Raw genomic sequence first — 24362 nt, 5'->3', positions numbered from 1 at the left:
TCTCTCTCTCTCTCTCAGGAATAAGATTTTTTATTGTGAAATTTATGTCTCATATATATATATATATATATATATATATATATATATATATATATATATATATAAACTTAGAAATAAGAGATATATATATGCGTTAGATCTTATTGAACTAATTGCAATTTCAATGATTAAAAATTCACATGTATGCGTGGATCATAATAAAGGATTGACATGATAAGAAAGTGATCATTTTAAAAACTGCACGTATTTGTATTTGTGAAAGCTTGGGAACATGCATCATTAATGAAGTAATTCATATTTTTCTACATTTCTTTTTCATTTGGCGACGCAAAAAAAGAGAGAGAGAAAAAAAAAGAATGGCGTAACGTCTTATTTGAAATGAAAGAGAAAAAGATAAAAAGCCATTGTTTTCGATAATAACATTAGAAATTATCAATTAGACACAAAACTGCATCCCGCAACGCTAAAAAAATAGTACGGCGCGTTGTGTCAGATTGTTACGTCAAAACATGAATCTGATAACGTCATGCTTGGCACTGAAGCGTAATAACGTCTTTTTCGACGTGGCAGCGAAAGGGTTAATCTATGCAGTTATGAATCCATTTCCGTATACAACTCAATACGCTCAAGATACCGTTCATTATGAATTTTAACAGACAACGTTGTGTTAACTTTATAAGGCATGCACGGATCTAGAAGAGGCTAGAAGAGGGGGGGGGGGGGTAGGGAAGTGCGGACCCCCCCCCCCCCCTTCCTGTTAAATTCAACTTTCTTTAAATTACATTATAAAAATAACACATATATGCATCGGATCCCTCTCCCCTGGACAAATCTTGATCCGCGCTTGTAAAGTATTATTTCAGCCATGTAAACATAGTACATACTCAGCCATAGACCGAGTAATGTACGTGTGCAATAACTCGACTTCATCAACCATGTGTGTATTATATCAAAATATGATATTCAATTCGATTGCTATAACATTATCTTTGTTGTAATAATGATCGACAGCTACACATTGAACATCGCGCTAAGTTCTTAATATTTCTTGTTTTACTTCCTCGTCACGTGATCATTTAGTCTCCGCCTTCACTACGCCACACACACACCCCTCTTCTACTTAAACTTCTAAGCAAATACATATACAGCCTGTCTACATTTGTCTTCTCAGTCGAATAAATACGTTATACTTGCTTTGTTATATCTGTTAGTCATACACATCTATACTCATAGAGTTATATAGTTTGACCAGATTGACAACATCATGGTGTCCCTGTCCGGAAACTCTGTGTATCCCCACGATGTCCTCACTGTGTTGTTCTGTCTGCTGACAGTATCCCAGGCGTACGGTGAGTCCACTTTATGTACATTTCTAAATATCATGATATTTTCCAAATTAGTTTGTTTTGGGATACTTTACAAGGACTGAACCAAACCATTAGTTAATAATTTAAAAGAATAAAATGTAAAAAAAAAATAAGAGCATTTTATTGAATTTCCCAGAAATTATTGTTAAAATAACAGTAGCAATACTACATTATAAAACCAATCTCCACACTCAAAGAGTATTTACATATTAACTACAAGTATTTTAAAGGCTACATACATAACGTACTTCAAAGAAATACTAGTATATTGAAAAAGGAAATATCAAGTTTCTAATGTCACTTGATGCTGGAAAAAGGTCAATGGTTCGGTAGTTAGATAGGAACAATGACAAGTAAGGGTTCTTTATCGTGCTGGCACCTACCATGATTCATGATTTAATGCAGCAACTTTTATATTTTATGTGTAAGTACTTTCCTTGATTGTACTACATTTGAATTATATACAGACTTACTAGAAAAAAAATATTTTTAAAGCGTTTAATCAACTGAATTTCATTTCGTGTATGTGTTTGATAGTACACGTGTCTTCCCGGGGGGGGGGGGGGGGGTTCTTTTTCCAGTCTCTAACTTTATGCTGTCTCATCTTCTACGCACTGCTTAAACTGTTCAATCTTGAGACACTAATGGTTTATTATATTAAATTTAGATATATACACATTACACACAATTTACATTATAACAAACTCATGAACCATTAATATTTCCATACGATTTTTTTTCTAACTTCAATGTTATTCTATTAGATATGAAATTTTCATTCATAATATTTATAACCTTAGTTACTTAAGTTCGTTTATCGATTGAACTACATTTGAATTTTATATATTTATAGGCTTTGCTAGATAAAATTGATACTTTCAAATCGTTTTAACAAATGCATTTGAATGTACAATACATGCATACATGTATTATAAGCTATTCGAACCATGAGATGACATCATCACGATAGTAACGTTGTAAGAACATGTGTGTTTATCTTCACAGTTAATGTCGCCCTCAACAAACCAGCATACCAACCGTACTCTACAGGTATGGACAGATATGACGCCAGTAACGCTGTAGATGGACGTAAATCAGACCTGAGTAGTGGTGGAGGTCAATGTGCTGTATCATACGATAAACAAACCGCCACCTGGTGGGTGAACCTGACAACCATCCACAGCATCAACCACATCACCATCTACTTCAGGACGGACAATCAACCATGGGGTATAGTCACATTTACTGATTATCGTTATTGATAAGGTTCTGTTAAACGTAAATTCCGTTGTTGGTATTATTTGTTATGAAACTGTTTATGGGGCAGGTATAATATATCAATGGGATATAGTCACATTTTTTCGATCATCTCATGTAAACATAAATACCGTTGATTTTATTTATAATGAGACTGAGTAGGGAACTATTTCCGATTTTTTTTTCAGAATACAAAACAAAGTAACAAGTTTACCAGTGTTTTGTTCTGAGCAAGAATTTTTTTGCAAAAAATATATGTGAAGTTAAACCCCTATCAACTGGTGAACAAAATTTAAATAACAAAACAGTTATGAATAAGGCGTTTAATAACAACGTTTATTACAGAAACGTTGTCATATTGCTTATTTTTTATTAAAAGAGTGAACATATTGGAGATTAACATTATAAAATGTATGGTTGCACAAAGTATTAAATAAATGAAAGCTCCAGAGACAAATCGTGACTGTGTGTCATTAGATAGGGCCAAGCGTCGCGGTCGGTGTTGGCACGATAAGGAAACCTTTAGTTGAAATATGCGTTTTATTTTGAGATGTGATTTTTTTTAATCGTGAATCCTTAATGCCCTGTAAAAAAGATAGATACTGTGTCTGCCCACTCCTTAACCAGGATCTGACGACAACTCAACACGAACTGTGTCAACACGGGTGAAAGGAACTCTGTCACCCCCCCCCCCCCCTTCCGCTCACACACTTGCAAACGTTCAGGCATTCACTAACGCTACCATAAGTTTAGGCGACAGCACACTTTTCAACTAGACAGAACTATCTGGTAAACCCCTTCTACAGTAGAGGTATAAAAGAGTGAACAGATTTGAGATTTTCAAAATAATATTTATGGTATTAAATAAATTAAAGATCCAGAGACAAATCATAACTGTTTGTCATTACATTAGGCCAAGCGTCGTGGTCGGTGTTGGCACGAGAAAGAAACTTTTAGTTGAAGTTTCATTTATCGAGAATCCTTCATGCCCTGTAAAACAAGATAGAGACTGTGTCTGTCCACTCCATATCCAGGATCTGACGAGAACTCAACACAGGTGAAAGGAACTCTGTCACCCCCCCCCCCCCCCCCCCGCTCACACACTTGCAAACGTTCAGGTATTCACTAACGCTGCCGTAAGTTTAGGCGACAGCACACTTTTCAACTAGACAGAACTATCAGGTGAATCCCTTCTACAGTAGGGTGTAGGGGCAGCAAGTGAACTTTTGTATTATTGGCAGGAATACACTAACGAAACTTTTTTGTTTGTATATACGGTTTATTTTTGTTTCATTGTTGGCCCTTTTACAAAATACTTATCTACATAGATATAAACTGTTGTAAATCATTGTTATCTACTATGTACTGACGTCACCACTATTTATTTGACATGTATTATGTCTACATGCCCGCTTTATTTGTGCGTTAATACATTTAGTGTCATCTATATATATTTGTTGACCATTACATGTTGAGAATCATTTATCGGTTCTCTATTTTTATCTAACTACTTATGACCTTCATATTAATTTTCTCATTATTATGATACAGGTCCCTCTAATGGGCTCACTAAGTATTTCCTTGGATTCTCTGTGTACGTCTCCAATACAACAGACAGACTACAGGGAACACTGTGTTACAAGGACGACAACTTTACACCAGACACCATACCTGCTGTCTTCAACACCTCCTGTCCTGTACATAGACAGTACGTCATCTACTACAACGAGAGACTACCAGGAGTTACCTACCCTGACGGTTACTCTGACACTGTTGCCACTGACCTCTGTGAAGTGGAGGTGTATGGTGAGTGTACCTTATCTTCAATTCAATATGTGCAATTAAAACATAGTATACAACATCTTTAATATTGATCTTAACTTTAGTATGTGACTGGTGTATGGTGTTTTCGATTGATATTAGCGTGTTTATTTTCATGCCACAATTACTATTATTTCAAACAATTTTATCGTACATAAAATTTGACAATGATGCCATTTACATATGATGATTGTGTTTCTCCCAATATTGTCCTCACTCATTGATACATAAAAGTTGAACATGAACCTTATCAACATAGATAATTAGTACCCGATGCATATGCATTATTAAATTTCCATGATGAAACGCATGCATAGTTACGCATAAGCAAACTATGCCATTTTACACATGAAGAAATTAAGAACTGTTTAGAAGCATACCTAACTCAATACCGGTGTATAAATTGAAGGGTGTCCTGCTACGGGTTATTTTGGGTCCAACTGTTCCGTTCCCTGTCCAGACGTTAACTGTCAGTACTGTCACATAGAGATGGGCACCTGCCAGGGCTGTAAACCTGGATACAAAGGTCACCGATGTGAAATAAGTAAGACTACAGATCTGAAATTCTACGGAAAAATGGACTAAAATGTCGTTTAGCTACAATTACAGTCTAATGAACATAACTACATCATAGTATATATCTTTGTATTTGTTTTTACAGTCTGGGTAAGAATACAGTGAATTTGTAAAATAAAAAAAAGGTCAGGTTGATTATGTTCAATATAAAATTGGTTTGTATTGATAGCTTGTGAAAGGGGAACATATGGTGCTGGTTGCAAAGACACATGTGGACACTGCCGTGAAGTAAACCAGTGCTCCATCAACAATGGGACTTGCTTAACTGGGTGTGATGCTGGTTTTAAAGGAGACTTGTGTAAAACTAGTAAGTGTGAAGATAGATAAACACATTAAGTAAACAGATGTGTTTTAAGGAGTAGTAGACTGATATGGAGAGCGTAGCAGGAACTCCACATAAGATGCACTATTGTCAACTTCATAGGCAATTTTGCCACATATCATATTGATATTAAGTGTTTTCATATCAGAATGATATTGAAATCACATAAGAATTCTGTATATAAGAACTATATAATCCCTATAAGGGGATTTTGATATGAATTGAATAATATGACAGTTACTTCATATGAGAACCATATCATAAAATAATCAAACTGTCAAAAGAAGTCTCATATTTATTGTTCATGATAATCAAATACTTGCAACATTGATGTTCTATTTTTTTGCAACTTCATCTTTATCTAAGCGGCTTTCTAGGTCATCACAAAAGAGAAAGTATGGAGCATTGTTATTGTCATAATTTGCAACAAATATAAGAATAGCTCTTATTTAAAAAAAAAAAAAAGGTATTATTTTGGATGTATATCAGGATATAAATATGGGTTGGTACGTGATCAAATCTTCCATAAAGCCCTTCGGGGATTTGGCCACGTGACCAACCCGTATTTATATCCCGATATACATCCAAAAATGATACCTTATTTCTTATATATATATATATATATATATATATATATATATATATATATATATATATATATATATATATATATATATACATACATACAACTATCTTTAAACGAATAACAATAGACAAACTAACGCAGATCAAAGAAAATGAAATGACGTCTTCCTATTAAAACGACTTCGTACATTGTGGATATAAACTTTTGATTATTGCAATTACATAAAGTAGCAGTTAAGACAATGACATTTCCTACAATTAAAAGATATACGCCCATTAATAAACCTTATTTTTCGCAATTTTAAATGTCACTAAGTCCAGTTAGCATTTTTTGCATATTTTACAATTGTAAATCCTTGATATGCACACATAATTAATCATTAAATTCTCACATTTTGCCATATTAAAGGGTTATCATCTTAGATTTATCATAATTACGTAAACGATCATGTTATTCATGTAATTCTCATATCAGGATCATATGAGACCTGGTTTGATTCTGTTATAATGTCTTTTTATCATGTCACTTTAGCCCAATTATATGATAACCCTATCATTTTGATATGAGAATCAGTGGTGGGTAAATCTCCAGTGTACATCCCACAGAGGTGCCCCCCCCCCCCTCCCCCATCCCCCCCCCCTTTTTGTTCAAGCGTGTCAGTATATGAAATATATAAAAAAGCAATACTGTATTTTTTTACTGATCATTTACAAAAAGTAACTAAGATAACAATCTTGTACATGCTTACTTATGTTTGTCATTATTTTTTTTCTTTAAAACGGTGTTTATAATTTGTCATTTTTTTCTGAATTTGCTCTATAATACATGCACATCCAAACAATCATATCTTTTAGTGCGAACCGACTTTACACGTCAAAATGCAGTGGTTTTTAAATTTATATCACCAGTATCCGACTACGATTACTAAATAAACAGTTAACGACGTTTCAAATTCCTCACATTAGAAAGACGTCTTTAAAATTAAAGTTTCACAACATCCAATTTCACTGTCCAGGGTTGTTACAAAAAATAATTGAAATTTTAATGTTTTATGTTAACATATCGTTTTAACAAAATTTTTTCTAATGTTTAGACTGTGACAAAGGGTCATATGGTTCTGAATGCAATGAAACTTGTGGGCACTGTCGTGATTTAAACCACTGTTCCAATACCAATGGGACATGTTTGACTGGTTGTGGTGCTGGTTATCAAGGGGACATGTGTATAACCCGTAAGTAGAACTTATTGACCAAAATATGCTGTTTGCTTAAACATATTGAAAAAAATAGTTATATAGTCTCCATTTTTTTTTATCTTGTTGATACTATATGAGAACTAAATTATTTTTATAAATGGTTTTATTTCAGGTTCTCATAAACTGAAGTACCTATATGCATATGCATTTTTTTCATAAAATCTCTTTTCAGGAAAGAATCTTCAATATACTGTTTAATATATAGATCAATTCCTCAACGTTATATTTTTAACCTAATTAAATTATACATGTGTATATCATTACCTGTAAGATATCTCTATCATTTTGTGTTTATCATTAAGTAAAAGACATCGTGTCATTACTAATCCGAAATTATGCATCTTTGTGACATTCTCAGACTATTGGGATATCATAACTGTGAAAAGTTATTTTAAAACTGTACGTGTTCTTTGTATTACGAATTTACACAGAATGGGTTTGCGTGCCATAACTTTCAAATTCCATTTCAGAAATGATAATATATATATATATATATATATATATATATATATATATATATATATATATATATATATATATATATATATAAAAGCACTAAAAATAACCAACGACACGAACAATAAAGTAAAATATTGTCAAATTTTCGGGACAACCCGTCCCTTCTTCAGGACAACAAAATAAAAACTACATAAGAAAGAAGAAAAACATCTACAAAACTAGCACTAAACTAAACTAAATAATATATAAAAACTAGATAAGATGGGACTTGCTTAACTGGGTGTGATGCTGGTTTTAAAGGAGACTTGTGTAAAACTAGTAAGTGTGAAGATAGATAAACACATTAAGTAAACAGATGTGTTTTAAGGAGTAGTAGACTGATATGGAGAGCGTAGCAGGAACTCCACATAAGATGCACTATTGTCAACTTCATAGGCAATTTTGCCACATATCATATTGATATTAAGTGTTTTCATATCAGAATGATATTGAAATCACATAAGAATTCTGTATATAAGAACTATATAATCCCTATAAGGGGATTTTGATATGAATTGAATAATATGACAGTTACTTCATATGAGAACCATATCATAAAATAATCAAACTGTCAAAAGAAGTCTCATATTTATTGTTCATGATAATCAAATACTTGCAACATTGATGTTCTATTTTTTTGCAACTTCATCTTTATCTAAGCGGCTTTCTAGGTCATCACAAAAGAGAAAGTATGGAGCATTGTTATTGTCATAATTTGCAACAAATATAAGAATAGCTCTTATTTAAAAAAAAAAAAAAGGTATTATTTTGGATGTATATCAGGATATAAATATGGGTTGGTACGTGATCAAATCTTCCATAAAGCCCTTCGGGGATTTGGCCACGTGACCAACCCGTATTTATATCCCGATATACATCCAAAAATGATACAATGTTATATAGTCTCCATTTTTTTTTATCTTGTTGATACTATATGAGAACTAAATTATTTTTATAAATGGTTTTATTTCAGGTTCTCATAAACTGAAGTACCTATATGCATATGCATTTTTTTCATAAAATCTCTTTTCAGGAAAGAATCTTCAATATACTGTTTAATATATAGATCAATTCCTCAACGTTATATTTTTAACCTAATTAAATTATACATGTGTATATCATTACCTGTAAGATATCTCTATCATTTTGTGTTTATCATTAAGTAAAAGACATCGTGTCATTACTAATCCGAAATTATGCATCTTTGTGACATTCTCAGACTATTGGGATATCATAACTGTGAAAAGTTATTTTAAAACTGTACGTGTTCTTTGTATTACGAATTTACACAGAATGGGTTTGCGTGCCATAACTTTCAAATTCCATTTCAGAAATGATAATATATATATATATATATATATATATATATATATATATATATATATATATATATATAAAAGCACTAAAAATAACCAACGACACGAACAATAAAGTAAAATATTGTCAAATTTTCGGGACAACCCGTCCCTTCTTCAGGACAACAAAATGAAAACTACATAAGAAAGAAGAAAAACATCTACAAAACTAGCACTAAACTAAACTAAATAATATATAAAAACTAGATAATGTTTAAACACCGGATCCAAACGTGGCAGCTACATCTTTATATTTAAGAATTCGAGCCCGAGAAAGAAAAATCCCGTCCGACGCAGCGGACGGTCTGTGAAGAAGTGCTGAAAGATAACGCGAACGAATTAACTTGCTAATCGGGGGTTGCTGTTAATTAAGTTGTACTAGTAAGATAATTCGTAGTGAAAGTTTGTAGGGAAGATTGGCCCTGTAAAAGACCACATAAATAATCATGAATGTAAAAATTAATGGAAGTGAAATAAAGCAAAAGAACAAAACCGATTAAGGAAATAGCTAATAATTTGAATAAATAACATGATTAATAGTTTGTACATGGACCGAAAAAGATGAAGATGGTGATATTGCTACGAAAACAAATCAGTACTTAGTTGATGTTCATTTTGGTGAAGTCACTTAATTTGTTAATGCCGTCAGGGCGGAATGACTTCAGTCTATGCATCCAAAATTTTTCTTTGTTTTTTCTCTCCGCATCTGTCCAGTTAGGGTTGTGATCAATGACCAAAACCATCATGTCCTCCCATTTGTGATCATCTAAATTAAAATGTTCCCCGACGGGTTCTTTAATTTTCTTAGTTTTGATGGTGGAACGATGATTATTGATGCGCCTGCGGAGGTCTCCTGTTTCCCCTACGTATTGTTTCTGACAAAATTTACAATTGATGAGATATACACAATTGTCCGTACGACAAGAAGTATTTGCGAAAATTTTGTAAGTACGGCCAGTAATGGGGCTAGAGAAGTCGTCTGCATCAGATATAAAGATGTAGCTGCCACGTTTGGATCCGGTGTTTAAACATTATCTAGTTTTTATATATTATTTAGTTTAGTTTAGTGCTAGTTTTGTAGATGTTTTTCTTCTTTCTTATGTAGTTTTTATTTTGTTGTCCTGAAGAAGGGACGGGTTGTCCCGAAAATTTGACAATATTTTACTTTATTGTTCGTGTCGTTGGTTATTTTTAGTGCTTTTTTATATCTCATCTTATAACCTTGTATCTTTTGATCCGACACTTTAGATAACGAGTGTTGTTGGTTTGCTAGTGCTTCTTATATATATATATATATATGATTTAAACAAACAGCAAAAATTAGTATAATCAGTAACAATACGACGGTGTCTCATCATCTTGAATACAAAAATTGATATTTATCGATAGTTTGTGAAGAGGAAAATTATGGTGCTGACTGCAAAGAGATTTGTGGACACTGCCGTGACGTTAAGCAGTGTTCCTACAACAATGGCACATGTCTAACTGGATGTAATGCTGGTTTCCAGGGGAACCTGTGTAAGACTGGTAAGTGTAATGAACATACACACATATTAATTAGTTTTGTTATGTTCATTTAAATGCAATAGACGTGTTGTGTTTAGCGCAATAGGAACTACACATTACTCGCACTATTGGCAAGTACACTTCACAGCAACCCCCCCCCCCTTCCTTCTATGCTAGCCTTTGCGTGAAACATTGACTCCTCATAGTTTCATCTTGAGTTATTATTAATGTCTTTGTTGTAGTCAAATAGTCACTTAAATACAAAACTTAAAGATATGTTTCTGATGAACACAAGTCCGGCTGAAAGCCAGATGCTTTGAATGGAAAAATATCGGGGTTTTTTAGTGTGACTGTTCGCAGAGCGTAACCAAGGCTGAAATGTGTTTCTGATGAACACAAGTCCGGCTGAAAGCCAATGGAAAAATATCGTTTTTAGCTCACCTGAGCTGAAAGCTCAAGTGAGCTATTCTGATCACATTTTGTCCGTCTGTCTGTCTGTCTGTCTGTCCGTCTGTCTGTCTGTCTGTCCGTCTGTAAACTTTTTACATTTTGAACTTCTTCTCTAAAACCGCTTATCCAATTTCAACCAAATTTGGCACAAAGCATCCTTATCGGAGGGCGAATATAAATTGCAAAAATAAAAGTCCGATCTGTATTCAAAGCGGAGAAAACCTTGAAACTGGAGAAAAAGGGGGGTGCATTTTTAAAAATCTTCTTCTCAAGAACTACTGATTTTAATTCAACGTATTTTAGATTAAATTATCCTTATGGGAAGGAAAATATAAATTGTAAAAATTAAGTGCTAATTCTGTTTCAAATCTGAGTTATTTCGAAAATAATAATAAAGGAAAGGCGTGTTTCAATCAGTTTAATAGCTTCGGGTTCGGCATCCGGTAAAATGGGTAGGCAAGACTTGGACGGGCAAAACAAAGATTGGCAGTTATTGATCTGCCAATCTCATTAAAATTTCAGGATATTTGATGGACTAGTATATTTGTATTCGCTGTAAATATTGCTGCAAAATAATGCGTATTTGGAATTGACGATTGTCGATCTGCCTTGGCTTTTATTTTGCCACGGCCCGGGTTTGCATACCCATTTTACTAAGACTCGTATTCCATCTTTAAAACGAGGTTTTTTGTTTAAAGCAGCCATGACATTATACGAAAAAGGGTCGATCTGACTATGATGAATTTGCTTGTTGTGCAACAGTTCGCGTATGAAGGGAAATTTTTGAAACATGCAAAATATATTGTTGCCGATTTTGTGAAGTAAATTGAGGCTAAATATTTCAATGCGTTGACAGTTTTCACACATGACGTTGGTGTTAGCTTGTTCCGATTTTCGTTTCGTTTTCATTATTTCTGCTTGTAACCTGGGAACTATCGTCTGTATTTCGTGATTTTTACGTATCAAATCAAACAGAGACTTCGGTAAATCAAACAGTTAACTGTTTACCTGCGCACATTAAGCAAAATCTGATGTATATAAAAATAATGAAATACAATTCATTCTATCGGTAATTCGATCGGCATTATCTTTTGCGTAATGGTAGATTAATGCAATAGGTTTTGTTGCGATGCTCGGCATTTTCTCGAGTTTATTCAGTTTAAATAAAGTTTGATATTGCTGACGGAAATATGTAGGTATATACATGTATATATATGATTCATTTCGAAAAAAATAAATTGTGTTCTTTATTTGTTATAGTGAATGTTTCTTGTGTTTAATTGTTTTCAATTTCTATTTACTAACCATATTTGAGTGTTAAGCTTCAAATTATATGCAAGATAAAGAAATTTGCTCCCAATTCTATGTATGTACACAGATCTTAAAAACTAAAGATTAAAAAAGTAAAAATTTGTCAATTTTTATTCAGAACATTTTCAAAGTCTGTTCTTCCAGAAACCAACTTTAACATCTTATTGTATTGTAAACTTAACCTTCTTTCGTCGTTATTACTCCTACTGTTCATGTGATCATTCACTGTGTTTGTGTACATTTGTATAAACTGATTTTGAACCTCAAATACCAGTGAACTGGTCTTGAGTGAATAAAAGAATATAAAATCTTAGGCCATTCTTTTTTTCCATTTTAAATGCTGAAATACCAAGTTAAAAATCATAAGCTGAATGTATTAAACTCATGTGAACAAAATATGAATCAAACCTAGGCGAACTGTGAACTCTGTATCTTGCTTATAATTCTACAATTGACGCTGAAATTTTGGTTGAACATTAGAAAATCTCTATGAATTAGAGTATATGTTAAGTACTTGTACAAACAAAATAAAAGAATGATATTCTGTATATATCTACTCTCTGGGGCCCTCTCTTTATACAAAAAATAATGTAAAATCTACATCAATTTTGATAGTTTTTCAGACACGAGTAAATAAAAACGACATCTTTAAAACAGTTTCCATATTTCTGACACATTTCTGTTGCGGGGATAAAGTAATTATCGCTATTCCTAAGAATATCACAGCGGAAAATTATCCTGGTTTGTATGCGAAGTAAATAGCAGTCATTTAATTATAATTGAGAAGACAAATAAACTTGTTGAATGTTTTTTAATTTGAGGAATTGAGCACATTGAGGTACAAGTTTCTTCTTCACATCTATACATGTAGGGTTTTTAAAATAAAAAAACAATAACAATTTTTTTTAATACAAAAACTAATAAGTAGTGGATGAAAAAAATGTACCTATATGCTCTCATATATTTTGATCGCTTTACAAAGTGTGTAGGGGGTGGGGGGGGGGGGGCAGAACGAAAATATAGGGATTTGGAAGTTAACAACTAACAGTATACCTCTACCAAATGTTTAGTTTTATATCTTGCGTAGGATTTTCTTATTCTGGTAAAAAATAGTATTTCATGAAGGTACAATGTCAAAGATTACATGTATACAAAAATAAGTGTAAAATTCGAATACTTTACAATATTCATTTTTTGTTTTTCTACCGAGGGACCATATGGCACAATATCTTTTGTACGCCCATTGTTGCTCAGGTGAGCGATGTGGCCCCATGGGCCGCTTGTTTTTAGTGTGACTGTTTCCAGAGCGTAACCAAGGCTGAAAGCCAGATGCTTTCAAATAATATCGTTTTAGAGAGACTGTAGTCATTGATTATATACTTTGTTAGTCATTAAAAATATATTTGCCACTTAGATTTCTTAACAAGTCATTAAAACATAATTTTGCGATAGCACTGCCTTGTCTTACGTTTGTGAGCTCGGTCAACATTATGAAGTTATAGGTTAATATCGACTTTTTACGACTCTTTCAGTCAAAATTAATACTAAAAGTCAATCCATATATTGTCAATAACTTTTGTCAGTTTTGTCAATTGTACCTAATTTTTTTTGGTCTCCTATTAGTTTCACATTGTTTTTTTCTTTTGATTTTTAGCTCACCTGAGCAGAAAGCTCAAGTGAGCTAATCTTATCACTTTTTATCCGGCGTCCGTCCGTCCGTCTGTCTGTGCACTTTTTACAGTGTCGACCTCATCTCAAGAACCACTGGGCCATTTTTCAATCAAACTTAGTATAAAGCAGTCTTAGGTGAAGGAGATTCAGGTTTGATGTGCCCTCTTTCAAAGGGAGATAATTAACATTTATTGAAAATATGATATCATTCAAAAATGGTTTCAAAATCTAAATGGCAGAATAGCTGTAACTTATTTGGTTGCATCCCCATGAAAGGATTCTTGAATTCATGGTCCCCTGAGTAGGGTGGCGCCGGAATGGGGGTCGAATTTTTACATATTAATATAAAAGGAAAATTCTTCTCAAAACCCATTTGGCTGAAAAAACTGAAATGTGGGGTAGCACCCTCTGGAAGTGTAGATTAAAGTTTGTTCAAATCATGATCCCCGGAGGTAGGGTGAGTCCACAACTGGGGGTCGCATTTAATAATATTATACAGAGATACATTTTTAAACATCTTCCTCTCAAAAAAAACAAAAAACAAATGGTAAGAGAAGCGGTATCTGTGTAAATATAACCTCAGCAGGTTCGAGTCAAAGTTGTGATTTTCGGGGGTAGGGTGGCGCCATATTGGAGAAATAAATTTTTGCCAAGTATAAAGAACCAAGTATTCTTACTTGATTTATTTTTAAAATGTATGGTATTACATGTACTTATATGCAAGCATTTTGAATGCTGATGATTTTTAGTTGTTTAGATATTAGCTCCTGGACAATTTTTGGGCCCCACAAGAGGTTCAAAGTTTTATGTAGGTTTAAATATTTATAAAAACAGCTGTTTAAGATCTTCTTGATAACGTTAACTAGTGCTTAATACGTGATAAGATTATAAAATCATTTTGTTAGAACAGGGGCTCATTGTTTTAAATTGAAGTATTTAAGGAAATATTAGAATCTTTTTTTATACAGGTTTTATACTTCTACATCGTCCATATATTTTGTAATTGACTCTAAATAATTGATTTTATGGCGGCCGATTTTGTAACGTTTAATATCAAACATTAATGTGTTGTGAAATGGAACGTAGTGATTCAGATAAAAACCTTTGCAACAAACGACTCAATATCGGTTGCATAAATTCTTAACTTTTAACTGTCATTATCAATTCATTCAGGCGTGAAGTTGACAGTTATGTCGATTTATTTACCCAGAGCTATTAAACTCATGACCTACACCTTTCAAAACTTAAAAAAAACCTGTGCATGATATACTAGCTGTTTTTTGTATAGTTCTTTTGGCTGTTAAAGCTTAGGTAATGGCTTTTGGTTATTTTTCCATTACATCAATTTGTTTGTGTCCAGAAAAAGGGACTGGGTGCCTCAATATTTAAAAAAATGAATTGATTAAATAATTCTGTGAGTTTGACATATGCCCTAGCTATTTGAATGAGATTATCGTTAAGATAAATTAACCACACGAAGTTGTATAAAAGGTTACGTTTATAGGTTTAAAAACTCTTTAACTTTATATGAGAAAACTGTATAATACATTAAACTGAGTTAAATTTATAGCTTGTGACAGAGGGTCGTATGGCTACGACTGCAAAGAAACATGTGGACATTGTCGTGACAGATACCAGTGTTCCAACATCAATGGATGGTGTCAGACTGGATGTGAACCTGGTTATCAAGGAGACTTGTGTAAAACATGTAAGTGTGATGTCGTATGATATACATTTAAATGAAGAAAAATATAGCTATTATTACTTTATCATAATAATGATATTAATGTTACCGTGTACTCTGATTTTTAGATCAACAATATACCTTTATCTGAATACATATTAATGCTGTTTTATCGAACAAATGAAGAAGACGTTTGTGTGTTTGTTTGTTTGTTTGTTTGTTTTAGATTTTTTTTGTTTTTGATTTTGTTTTACTGTGTTTGGAAAACAATCTGCTGTCTAAATGTGATTATGTAAAATTGATTTTAAAACATTAAAATTGAAAAGCAATTCTTAACACATTAACCTTGTGAGATTGAATATTTTATTCGCAGCATGTGACAGAGGGTCGTATGGTTCTGAATGCAATGAAACATGTGGACATTGTCGTGACGTAGACCATTGTTCCAATATTAATGGGACGTGTTCGACAGAATGTGGTGCTGATTATCAAGGAGACTTGTGTAAAACTCGTGAGTAGATATGTATTAAATATATAGCATAGAAAAAATAAATATATAATACCTGTAATTCACCTGTAAGTAGATTGATTTAGTAGGTAGGGATAAGTACTACTGATTTTGCATATTCTGTCCATGTCAGTTTGCCCTGTTGGATATTTTGGAGAAGACTGTTCTAACACATGTATCAACAGTTATACCTGCGATGGTTGTAGCGATGTCAGTGGTTCATGTGATTATGGCTGCCGTCCTGGCTGGATAGGATACTTCTGTCAAAAAAGTACATATTCTATTTATTTTATTTTTTATTCATGGTATGGTAATCAGAGATTTAATAATTGATTATTAATTATCGAAATAGTATTCAAAATATTACATTAGACATTTGTTTTGAAATATGAGGCTTGGCTTATAAATTGTATATTTTCAAGTTTACCTCAAAGTAACAATAACCCATATAAATTAAAAAATGTGCCAACGAATGACCACGTTGATCATTTAATGTGTACCAAGTTGTACTAATGTGGGTACATCAGAAGCCAACAATAGGTTAGTGTTTACATTTTTCTTGTAAAATAAGTAAAGAATTATTTTAGACAACACACACAGTCAATATAACAGTAAAACAGATATGTATTTTTAAGAAAATCATAAACTTAATTTGCGTAAAAATAGATATACACTCGCCGTAGTTCTGAAGAGAGAAGTAATGGCAACGCAAGTAAGTATGAATATGTGATGTTTTGCAGTTTTTCTCTTAAAATTACACACCTATTATTTTAATCTTTAGGCAATGTTTTATTCTCTAAAATAAGTATTGAATATGATCGTTATATAAAATTTGTATTAATGTTAAATGAAACCCTGTCATCGCGTTGGTGTTTAAAGCAACTCGGCTACTGAAAAACAACGTGGAATAATGCACTCGGTGTACCAGGGTAAGTAGTAACTTTGCTTATCGAATCTATATCATATAATGCTGCCATTTATTGAAATTGTAATTTTGTGAATTGTTCACAAATCCGGCTGTTCTAATATTTGTAAAAACAAACAAACACGTATAAGTGTGTTTATACTTTAAAGTTGTTTCTTTAATATAAATGAAATAAAAATGTTTGTAAGTCATCCAGTGTTGATGAGTTATAACCTAAATGTAAGTTTGTTTTGAAACTTTGTAAATGTATTATGACACTTTAAATATATTTCTTTGTCATTTGTCATTTCCTCTCTAAAGTTAAGTATATTTTACAATTAAACTATTTGTCAAAACAGGAATAGGACTGGAAGGGGGAGATGTCAACTACTCGTCAGAACAGGAATATGACACGAGGGGAGAGAACTGCTTATATGGTCTAATGTCGTGAAGAAGACAGAAAATGGTGTGAAAAGTGAACATATCCGATTTGCTACATATTGTAGGACATTATTATTTTGTAAAAATAAAATGTTTTAAAGTGTTGGACTAAGTTATTGCAATGTTTAAGACGGAACAAATGGAGCTCCAGCAGCTAGAAAACATTTTAGGTTATTGATGTTTTTGAAAGCATAACGTGACTATTAAAAACATCCCGTAAGACGATTCATAGACGGGTGTTTCCAAACATACAGAGGAATGCTTATTGAAATATTGATATCTTCTTGTTGACCTTTATTTTAGCTTTCACTGTATTTTGCCTATAAATAAAACAAGGCAATGGAGGTCAGATATCAGATAACATCTGGAGAAAGAAAGAAGACTGAAAAGAATTGAATTAACATTGTTGTCGCCATCGATCATCATAAGGGGCGTGTTCTATTGCAAGGCCAAATGCATTTACCGAGACTGGAGAGGGCAAATGAGTGAGTAAGAGCTCTGTGTCTTAAGTGTTTCTTGTATTTTAGGTATTTAACTCTATCTTTTTAAATCAAAAAGGAATGCAAGAAAGAAGTTAAGTTCGAAGACTTGGAGTAGACAAAAGTGGACGTTAACCAAAACCATACAAAAGGAGTGAGACAGCTTGTTCTTTTTGAACAACAACGAGTGTTTGTGAATATGTATTGTATGCATTTCATGTTTAACACACTATTTCTTTCATTAATTTAAGTTTTTCTGCTACTGATGACATATAAGTGGATTTTTTTTTCTTTTTTTTTTCTTTGTTGTTGTTTTTTTATTTGTTTCTTTTTTTATTTTCTAAAATCAAATAGAACTTAACACATGGTCGTGTCAAATAATACCCGGATGTCATTCTCGAAATGTCAACTGGAATAAAGACCTGACTGCTAAATGTATTAACCACCGGCAGATGCATCCCAATCATTTGTAGGTAAAACATATTTTTATGACCCAAGTTCTATAGTATTTTATGCTCTTTTATATTTTTTTTCTTTTTGTTTTTTTATTTACGTTTTTACTTTTACCTTTCATTTAGGAATCCCTCTTGTACTCAAAGAACTTATGCCTTTACCTGGACACAACTACTGATCTGTGAACTTAAACAGTTTTTAAAGCAATTACAAAAACAGAATGTTTCCTAATCGATGTAGACATTACATTGTATTTCTTTAACTGTAAACTGTAGCAGTTTTTAAAATAATTACAAAAAAATATATGGTTGTGTAATAATGAACAGAATGTTTCCTAATCGATGTAGACATTACATTGTATTTCTCTCATCATGATTAGTTTAAGAATAGCTGTAAATAATCTTTGAAAACGGCGTTGCATTAATAACATTTGCAGACTTCCCATTTTATGACATTCTCGTAATAAAATGAATGATTGTACAGAAAACGTGTTTATCTGTATATAAAACATAGTATTAAAACCCTTGTAACACCGGAGCTGCGTCTTCATGGCGATACCGACGCGTCCTTAAATAATGTAGATCATCACGCAGTACACGCAGTAGAGTCTACTTCAGCGCCGTAACAATGCAACGGCATCTTCATTTGCACCTTAACGAGGCCGAGTACAGAACGAGTACGCACGCTTTCGTGCAGCGTTTCATTTGTATTGTGACGTCATCTTTTTGCTTGGTTGACGCCATGGCGTTATAGTTTCAACTGCAGATATTCAGCGAAAATTGTAGAAAATATCTCGTTTGATCCGTAAAAATAATGTTATATTGTGGAATAAACATAAATATCTCGAAGTATAAGCTATATTAGGGCTCGGGTAGAAAACATAAAGAGGGTTCAGCAAGCCTAGCCCTTCTGTCACGTTTTCTTAACCCACCTAAATATAGCTTAATTCATATATTTCAAGACAGTAACCATGTATTTTATATTAATCACCCTTAATATGTGATGTTATATATTTTTTTATTACTTAGATATGTCTGAATGTTTTAATAATATTAAGAAGATCACATTTTCCGCCTTTGTCAAATAAAAAATAGCCATTATCTGACGAATCTGGGAAATTGGGCATACAAAAATCAACTTTGATAAGACCCCTGGAACAAACCAGGAGGTAAAACGTTTTTTTTATTTGACAATTTGATGCCTTTTAGCAATAACTTAAATATGTAGAACAGAAAAAGAAAACCCTAGGGCAGAAGTTTTGAAAAAATGTAAAAAATATGCAAAATTGATACATTTCAAGCCAAATCCCATAGGGTCCTATGTTAAAGACGAACAAACTTTGAGATGACCCCCTAAACAAACAGTGTGGTAAATGTCTTATTTTTAAATCTTAAAATAATAATTATATCAGTAGAAATTCATGTAAAAAGTTTCATCCAAAAATCTAGGGCAGAACAAATTAGACCCGGCTTCGTTAAGAACTCAAACCCCGCCACAATAGCTCTGTTGGCGCGCTCAAGGAACGCAGCCATTCGCAGTGTAGACGCTGTGATCAGTTGATTGCACTTGCACGAAGACCCCGTTCATTGCGCTCTCTTGACGTTTCCTCTGCGTTTATACCGCGCTTGAAATTGCGCTAGTGCAATGTCAACCAGACTACGAAAATTTGAATAACGGCTGTTGTACAAAAGCTAGCGATGTAGTAATCTTAAACTTGATGTCGATGAGTGTTGAAAAAGGAGACTTTGCGAATATTCCAGGACCTATTGGAAGGCGTAGATCGAATTCATGTTTTGTTCTGATGTTTTCACTTTTTTTTCCAACAACTAATAACGGTATTTTTGTAGACCTGTTTACTAGGATGTGTGTCTTTCACAAATTATTTAGAAAGTAGTTACGTTTCAATTTACGAGGTACCTTATTTTGTCAAAACAAAAACATATTTTTATCATTCATTTACCAGTTGTAAAGTGTAAAGACCGCTTGGCGGATACTCAGCGAGACCACAATCAATCGCCAAGTAGAAATCTGTGGAAACACAGTTACACGCCGCGGGAGTTCAGTAGAAACCCCTCAGTCGTCGTCAGGACGCCGTGACATTTTTATTCGTAAAAAATTCTGATAAAATTAAACATTATTTTTTCTGAATTTGGTTTGCGATCCTTCGGCGATTCCATGAATTTTACAACGATGTTAATACGCTGTGGAACGGCAACTATGTTTGACAGGGTTTTAATATAGTTGATCTTAAAATTATCTTTACTAAAAGCACTGAATGTTGATATAATATTTTATAACAATTACGCTTTTTTAAAAATCAGTTTTGTTTGTGTTTTATTTCTTTTTTTAAAGTTTGCATTGTCCACTTCATTCCGATGTATGATTTGTTTTTTAATTTGAAAGTTCTGTTCTTATCAAAACATATTTTAGAAAGCTGTGGATATCTTCACCGGTAGTTCCGTATTTAATTATTAACATTGTTGAGATACATATATAATCAGCTATTGTATGTTTTCATATGATAATTGGTTGCTTTGTTTGTGTTGTGACTTCAGAGCTCGCTAATTACAGTATTAAAAGTATCGTTTGCGAGGAAAGAGTCGCCGGAATATTGGAGGAGGAGGAATCTCCTGGAATTTCTGTAATTTGTCACGGGGTTTCTGACAAAGAACTGTTTAAACATGCGATGTGTGTTGTCTGTAAAATGGCTATAGACTTGTGACCGGCCTGTGGGAGTACCGTCCATTTAACTGCCCCGTGTAATCGTAACAATCAGCTCCGATCAGTCGAGTATATGTTGAAATGTGTTTAGATAAATTATTATTATTACTATTTTGTAAATAAATAAGATAAAATATTTAATTGTTGCTTTAACTTGTGAATTTTGTTAGTGAGTCAATTTTTTTAAATTTAGGAGTTTCATACTATTTGTGGTTTTACGCGTTTTACTTTAGTAAAAAAAATTGTAATTCTTAAGGTTTGTGGACACTCTACAAATACTAATATGTCATTTAAACGAAAGATTAATATATTTACAGTAAAGAAAATACTTCTTAAATAAAATTTAAATATTTCTTTCGTAAAAAAATATAATACTGTTGTCGGTGTTGAATAACAAAACATTAAACAAAAAGAAAGGATACTTTTGACTATCCAATCAGATTCGGTTCAACAAACTGCAGTAATGGTTATGAGGGACTGATAGCAGTGGTAACTTTTTTATGAAACTGACCTCCTTTAAAAAAAAGTGCTCTGCATAAAATAAGGTAAAATACTTGAAGTTAAGAACATAATTATGTGGAATTTTTGTCTACTGAATAACTGTTTAAGCTTTACAAATTATGGCTGAAATTTGAGGTATATCTTGTTAATGCGTTGACCACCCAGCCTTTTTTACAGTACAATCACCGTTATTATTCTACCAAAGCGGGATCAACCGTTGATTTTTTTTTTCTTTTGATGAATTGTAGTGAAAATAAACAAAAATGGTCATCAGAAAAGGGAATGATTGTTAAAAAACAATACTGTAAAACGAGAAAATTTGGCGCACATGTATTTTAGCGCAAACGCAAGTGCCAGTACATTAGCGCAATTATATTTTAGCGCATGCATCTTTTCTTTAAAAAAGAATACAAAAATGTTGTTGTTTGATAAACGATCAGGCCCAAAATTTAGTTCTTTGTTCACTCAAGCACGTGAACAAAGCAACTTTGAATTGTATCTCCCTTGCACGGTAAACTGTCGTTGAAATCAATACACTTACTTTTGTGTAAATCGTCAGTAGATAGATATGAAAACCTCATTTGTTGGCGATGATGTGTAATTTTTGTTGGTAAACAAATTTGAGTTATCGGACTTTGAATTTAACGTGTCGACTTGGATAACACTAGAAGAGTCCCGAAACTAAAAGTGAAATCGAATGCTACATTTACCATTAGTTTCGATCAACATGAGAGCATCTTTTTCACAGTAATTTTACATTAAAAAAATACGTATTGTCTTGTTATCTTTTTACCCACTAATCGGAGATCAAAGAAATTATGATCAATCATGTATTGTCAGCGTTAACGATCGCCACGTTTAATCACATTTTCACCTCGAGGCGCTAAATGGAAGTGGCATGGGAAGAAGCCCAATTTTCAGGGTGCTGATGAGAGATAATAAAAAGCAATTAAAACTGAATTAATTAATCCATTATAAGGCACTTCTACCCGATAACCCATACCGTTTACCTGTGTAATTGTTTAAACAAACAGAACCGACAGCATCTGATATTTAAATAAACACTTCTATATAGCCTTAAAAATGACTGACGTTATTGTTTTGCAACTTGAATAAATTTAATACATATGGAAAATCGTTGGCGCACTATTAATTTTAGCTTAGAGGCAGTTGCGCCAAAGGCGCTAAAATTTGTAGTGCGCCATATTTTCTCATTTTACAGTATAACTTGAGTACAACATATGTAAAAATGATTGATATAAAGAATATATAGCCTGTCTGCAAATAGCAATAGCAACAAAGGTTCTAAGGGGTTTTAAACACGATTTTAGCACAAATGTTTCAAAATTACTGTTTTTTAAATATATCAAAAGTTATTATCATTCATCTTAAATATATCTTAAATGCTGCGCACATGGCAATCTATATACCAGTTTAGATCGTCTGAGACATCGTACTTGTAGTTTAGAAAAGTCCAAAATCAGCTTTGATTCTATATTTTAGATTGATTTAAATTTGGCCTAGAATCTGCTTAGGGGTTTGTCTTTAAAATACTTTCTTAATATTAGATTTTCATAATCATGCTTGGTCACATTGAAAAAGTTTTAGTAATAGTGTGAAAATGTTCGGGATTGAAATAAGAAAAAAAGATCAACAATTACCTAAACAATTTGACCAATGTATTTGAATATATATTTATCATTCAACATATTGCAGTTGCTATGTTTTACAATGTTGCAATCGTACATTTTTGTCTTTTTATTTTCATGAATTACTTTTCCATGCATGTATACCATACAAATAAAATGTATTCCCTTATCATTGTATAAATATACGATCACTTATGATTCGCGATGGTATACGATGTTTATGGAATGATTTGTGTATTTTCTATATCCGAGCAATGGTGATGGGTTAGAAAACACCATTATTATTGGTCCATTTCCGAAAATCAATCTTTCATGTGAATTAAATGAGCACATCAAATGTAGATCCCATGGTATAACACAATCTCATGATACTGTCTTTTGTCTGTAAATCAAACAACCAAGTGACTTTAGTTGAGGCAAAGGATACGGTGCACTTGTTCCGAGTTGCTGACATTTTTGTCTGACCTGCATGTATACTTGTCGAGCGTCTGTTTTAACTTCAGCTTATTGTTAATTTTCCGCAAACTCAAACTTGCACACTTTTAAAAAGTTGTTAAACGAAAATAATCACTTAATTGAAAAATAGAAATGAAACAAAAAAAAAACAAAAAACAAAAAAAACAAGAGGCACAGGGGCCACCTCGCTCACCTGAGCAACAATTGCCTTAATTTTTATCAAAATAACATTACAGTATCAAAATATCTTGACAACTAAGTACGGTAGATATTGCAAAAAAAAATGAAAATCTGCCAATTTTCATTTACTTCTTTTTTTGATAAATTCCAAACACCTTTTGTTGTTGTACTAAGATTTTTCTCTATTCCTATAACCACCCCCCCTTTCATGGCCCCACTTTTTTTTCTAGGGAATCATGGTGTTATCAAACTTAAATCTGCATAACCTGTGCTTTCACACTGGACCGAAAACTTTCCCAGAATATATTTAAAGATTTTCTTTTTGTATTCCTATGTAAAAATTCCTCCCTTAATTGTGCCCCCACCCTACCCCCGGGGACCATGATTTGCACACACTTGAATCTACACTAT

At 32.8% G+C, this 24362-nt stretch overlaps 1 protein-coding gene across 1 annotated transcript; it reads left to right on the top strand.

Annotated features, from left to right (window-relative positions):
- The first annotated feature begins 1172 nt into the window (after nucleotides 1-1172).
- LOC128169333 (multiple epidermal growth factor-like domains protein 11) lies at nucleotides 1173-21287 on the top strand. The gene is made up of 10 exons (XM_052835493.1): nucleotides 1173-1349; nucleotides 2373-2597; nucleotides 4176-4430; nucleotides 4855-4989; nucleotides 5191-5328; nucleotides 15546-15683; nucleotides 16033-16170; nucleotides 16301-17997; nucleotides 18346-18464; nucleotides 18570-21287. Exons 1-8 carry the CDS (start codon nucleotides 1265-1267, stop codon nucleotides 16498-16500), a joined length of 1314 nt encoding a protein of 437 aa, XP_052691453.1. The 5' UTR covers nucleotides 1173-1264; the 3' UTR covers nucleotides 16501-17997; nucleotides 18346-18464; nucleotides 18570-21287.
- The last annotated feature ends 3075 nt before the right edge of the window (nucleotides 21288-24362 follow it).

Source organism: Crassostrea angulata, unplaced genomic scaffold, assembly GCF_025612915.1.
Source record: "Crassostrea angulata isolate pt1a10 unplaced genomic scaffold, ASM2561291v2 HiC_scaffold_118, whole genome shotgun sequence".
NCBI classification, from domain to species: Eukaryota; Metazoa; Mollusca; class Bivalvia; order Ostreida; family Ostreidae; genus Magallana; species Magallana angulata.
This window is presented reverse-complemented; position numbering and strand designations above follow the sequence as displayed.

Coding starts and splice junctions, on each gene's coding strand:
- LOC128169333 (XM_052835493.1), top strand. CDS start 1,265: ATGGTGTCCCTGTCCGGAAACTCTGTGTATCCCCACGATGTCCTCACT. Junction 4,990..5,190: donor AGGTCACCGATGTGAAATAA/GTAAGACTACAG, acceptor TTGTATTGATAG/CTTGTGAAAGGGGAACATAT. Junction 5,329..15,545: donor AGGAGACTTGTGTAAAACTA/GTAAGTGTGAAG, acceptor TTAAATTTATAG/CTTGTGACAGAGGGTCGTAT.